General features: G+C 34.8%; 1 protein-coding gene across 1 annotated transcript; it reads left to right on the top strand.

Moving 5' to 3' along the window:
* On the top strand, nucleotides 1–1,374 carry LOC125210183 (major pollen allergen Lol p 11-like). The gene is made up of 2 exons (XM_048109754.1): nucleotides 1–236; nucleotides 883–1,374. The coding sequence occupies exons 1-2, from the start codon at nucleotides 86–88 to the stop codon at nucleotides 1,206–1,208; spliced, it is 477 nt and encodes a 158-aa protein (XP_047965711.1). The 5' UTR covers nucleotides 1–85; the 3' UTR covers nucleotides 1,209–1,374.
* Nucleotides 1,375–4,569: the final 3,195 nt, after the last annotated feature.

Here is a 4,569-nt window from a genome sequence, read left to right as displayed (position 1 = left end):
CATTATAATTCACTCTCTCCCTTTCCCTCACTCCATTCCTTTTTCTCACACCAAAACCTCTCTCTCTCACCTCAAAAAAACAACAATGGTGAAAATCCTCCTCCTTCTCCTCGCTGCTTTTGTTGCATCCGCTTCAGCTGGTCATTTCGCTAGCGACTCATTCCTGCTGCAGGGCTCTGTTTACTGCGACACCTGCCGCTGCGGCTACGAGACTTCCGCCTCCAAATACCTTTCCAGTAATCATCTCTCTCTCTCTCAATTCTGTTTTTAGATCCGCAATTTTCTAGATCTAAGAATTGTGTGGTGTGTGGATGAGCCCAGGTTAACTGCATTTCCGATTTACTGTGTATTTTTTGCGAATTCATACGGATGTGTGTTTAATTCTGTGTTTAAGTAGTGGATCTACTATGCGATTTGTTAGAATTGAGTGTGAGAGTGTATAGAGTTTAAGGTTTCCGTCGATCTGAGTGGATTGAAGAAATTGAGCTCAAATTTGAAGTGAAGTAACCCTAGTTTTCGATTTTCTTTTGAGTGTTGATTAGTTAGTGTGTTCATTATAGTGATTTTGCATATAATTAACGACATTGATTCATTTTTTGGTTTGATGAGCTGTAAAATTTGTCACTCATAATTGCAACCCAACTGTTTGACAAAATGCTTGACTGGATTATGATCTGATAGAAGCAATTGACAGCTTATATATACTGCATAAATAAGCCACAATTTCTCGAATACTTCTGCGAAAGCATCCGATTTTAGCCATTTACAATTCTCAACGCCTTGACTGTGTATCCTGATACAGAGGATTGAACGATTTTGAGCTTGTTTTTGATGATTTAATCCTCTAACTATTCAATTGATCAATCTGGTTGTTGTTGGCAGATGCTGTTGTGAGACTGGAATGCAGGGCTAGGGCAAACTCCGAGCTCACATACACGAAAGAGGCGGTGACTAACTCAGCTGGAAAATACAAGATGCTGGTGGAGAGCGACCGTGCAGATGACTTCTGCGACACCGTGCTTGTGAGCAGCCCCGACCCCGAATGCAACTCACCTGATGCAGGCCGTGACCGCGCTCGTGTCATCCTCACCAACAACAACGGCATGAACTCGCGCACTCGCTACGCCAACGCCCTAGGGTTCGTCAAGAGAACGCCCCTGGCTAGCTGCACTCAGATCCTCCAGCAGTACCAGGAATCTGAGGAGTAAGAAACAACTTGGTTTTTGTATTTTAGCATTATATTATTATGTTAAAATCTGACAATCTGTATGGTATTGTTTTCTCATATTTAATTTAGTAGAGTATATGTTGTCACTGTATTTGTGGCCTCCACAGAACTACTATGGATTTGTTTATTAAAGTGGTCTTGCCTCATTTGAATAGTTATAATCTTATCATATTCTTTCATCGTTTGGATCAATATATCTCCACTTGCCTATCAGTTGCATTGCAATTGTATAAGATATTATGAGAAAAATTCATAAACTATAAAAATTTAGGAGTATACAATTTCACATTTCATTTTAAAGTTGAAGAGCTAAAAGAATCCAAAGAAATGAAAATGCGTCACATTTTTTTATGGGTAAATGAATATAAATTTATAGGTCATGTCACGATGGATATATATATATATATATTGAGAGCTTTGGTATCGGGCATTACCACTCTATTGACTGGCCAACTCACACGCACTAAATGTGTTTCACATTTACATGTGCATATTTTGGGTCATTTTAGCCTATCCCATATTGCACGTCTTCACCTCATCACCAGATACAATTTTGATATTTGTTCGCAATCCGTTGCTAGTGACAGTTGGCGCGTCTTCTCTACCATCTAACGTCGGCGATGGCATTCTTCATTCGATGACCCACGGGTTCCATTTTTTCAGAATCTGCTATTGTGGGCATGGATGGTAGTAGCCAAGTTAGGGGACAAAATGCACACTCCCTCCGTCCTAAAAAAATATGTGCATTCAGGACAACAGGAGAATTAAGAAAAAATTGATAAAGTAAGAAATTGAGATGGAGAAAAAGTAAGAGAATGATAGTTAAAGTAGTGTTAGTGGATAGTGGGACTACATTATTAAACTGATATTAACTTTTCAAAAATGGAATGCACGTATTTTTGGGGGATGGACAAAAATAGAAAGTGCACATATTTTTATGGGGTGGAGGGAGTATATTTTACTGTTTAATTACATGACTTGGATCATAATTTTGAGCAAATACGGTTGAATGTTAAGTGTATAATCCATTTACATGTCCAATGTATAACTTTTCATGAGTGTCAATTATTTATTTTTATGATGCTAGATAGATACTCCATGTTTTTATGTTTCAACAAACATGAAGCCCCATCTTAATTATGAAAAAACTTGAGGCCCAACTGAAATTCAACTAGCCCAACTAAGGCCTGATCCACTGCCTCAACTGACCCACTAAAGCTTGGGCCTCAACTCTATAACTTTAGAAATAATTCAAATAATATAAATCAGCAGGATTCGAAAAGAAAAGAGTGTCACAATTAATTCGCATTTTCAGGTTCATGGGTCACTTTAATAACTTTACTATATAAAGAAATAAAAAGAAGGTAACTATACACAGTGACGGATCCAGAAATTTAAGTAAGTCGGAGCTGAATTTTTTATAAAAATAATACTTCCTTCGTCCCTAAATAGACAACATTAAAATGGCACGTTTTTTAATGTACGATTGGTAAAATAAGAAAAAGATAGAAAGAAAATGTTATTGAAAAAATTATTGAAATATTGTTAGTTGAGAATAAAACTCACCTTATTATCGATAAAAAAATTTCTTTAAATAGAATCGGCCAATTTTAAGGATGACAAATATGTTCTACTTTGAGAAACAAAGGAAATAATATTTAATTTTATATGCCATCATTTTCCAATCTTATATCCCAATTCTCAAATTCACACTATCATAAATCACAAAATACAACCCATCTCTAAGCCATTGATAATCTAATTAATTTTAAAAAGTGCATATTTAGCATAAACGATTGATCATCTAATTAATTTTAAAAAGTGCATATTTAGATATATTTAATTTTCTGAATTCAGTGTTACTTATATGAAGTTATAAGCATTAAGTTGTTAAATTCAATCAAAATTTTATCCCAAATTAGACTAATTTTTGAATTTGTTGTACTCTTAATTTTCATTGTTTGATCACCCTTCTTTATAATCTATTAGGATCATATTTTTTCAGTGAATAGTGAGTACAAATATAGTTTTATTAGTAGTAAATTGGCCTATGAACATAGAAAAGCGTGCTAGGCTGTCTACTTTTATAGCCTTTTATCAATTTTCCTTACCTTGTTTTTTGATATTCCAGTCATATTCCATGTCTTCTTAATACACATTTCTTTCTAGAGGTGGAGCAGCCATGGCGGGGTTACAGGATCCGGCGCCGGCATGCTGGATCCGTCGCTGACTATACAAATAAAACTAATTAAGTGGAGATATGAGAAAGAGTCCATTTGTCACATCTGATGCTCTTCTCACCAGCTTCATGTACTCAATTTGATTAGGCATTGAGTTTTAGGCTAGATTGAAAAAGTATTATTTTGAATAAAAATATAGTTGTGGTGCTTCCTTTTATTTGTGAAGTGCTATCTTTACTAACTTATCCGTTTGAAATAATGGAATAGGTCTGATCCACACAGGTTGACTTTTTACCCCATAATTCATTATATATTGTCCATTATCAGCATATAGAATAGTTTCCCTAGTCTGACTTTTTATTATCTATGGATTAATTATAACTCATCCTTTTAGAAAATACTAAGTTTGATTTGTGATTCTTTATACAATGGATGGTCAGAATTACTGCATATGTTAGAACTTATCTCACTGTTGAGAACGAAAAAATGCTTATTCTTGCGTATTTGTAATTGGACTATATATGAATTAGTGCCCAAATTTTTTTTCTCGCCACGATAAGTGATCGAAAGTTTGAGCTATGTTAGGAATCGAATGAGAACGGAAAGGAATGGAATGCGTTGAGAACATTAATATTGGTGTATTGGCTTCACTTTTTCGCTATGTGTGTAGGGATTGATTGTCACGTAAGTTTGGATAATGACGAAGATTTTGCGTTGATTTTGGTTCTATGTTTGGAACCCTTCATTGTCTTTCTAGTTATTAATTTGCTTTTGACATTTATGCGTTTTGCTAGAGAAATCGTAGCTATATGTGACTTGTTAAGTTTCATATTTCCCATTTTAGCTCACCATCTCACCATTTGGCATGGTTTGGAGCATTTTAAGTGCTTAGTTTTGACATTAAGTTATACTAGTAGTATTTTATAATTTGGTTTATGATGCTTTAAATATATATCACCATGATGTTTTTTTCTCTGACAATTTAAAATAGGCAAAAGTTAACAAAGTCTAACCCGTCCTCTAAGGTGCATGTGTGATATAAATTCAGCTACTTAAACCCTTTATATTGTTTGACTTGTCATCTTTTATTTGTTAGTATTATTGTTGGTGGAGACCAAAGCTAGGTATTTGGTGTTGTTTACCAACAAGATAATACTAATT

This window comes from Salvia hispanica, chromosome 3 (assembly GCF_023119035.1).
Source record: "Salvia hispanica cultivar TCC Black 2014 chromosome 3, UniMelb_Shisp_WGS_1.0, whole genome shotgun sequence".
Taxonomy (NCBI): domain Eukaryota; kingdom Viridiplantae; phylum Streptophyta; class Magnoliopsida; order Lamiales; family Lamiaceae; genus Salvia; species Salvia hispanica.
The sequence above is the reverse complement of the archived record's forward strand: the minus strand, read 5'-3'. Positions and strand labels throughout refer to the sequence as shown.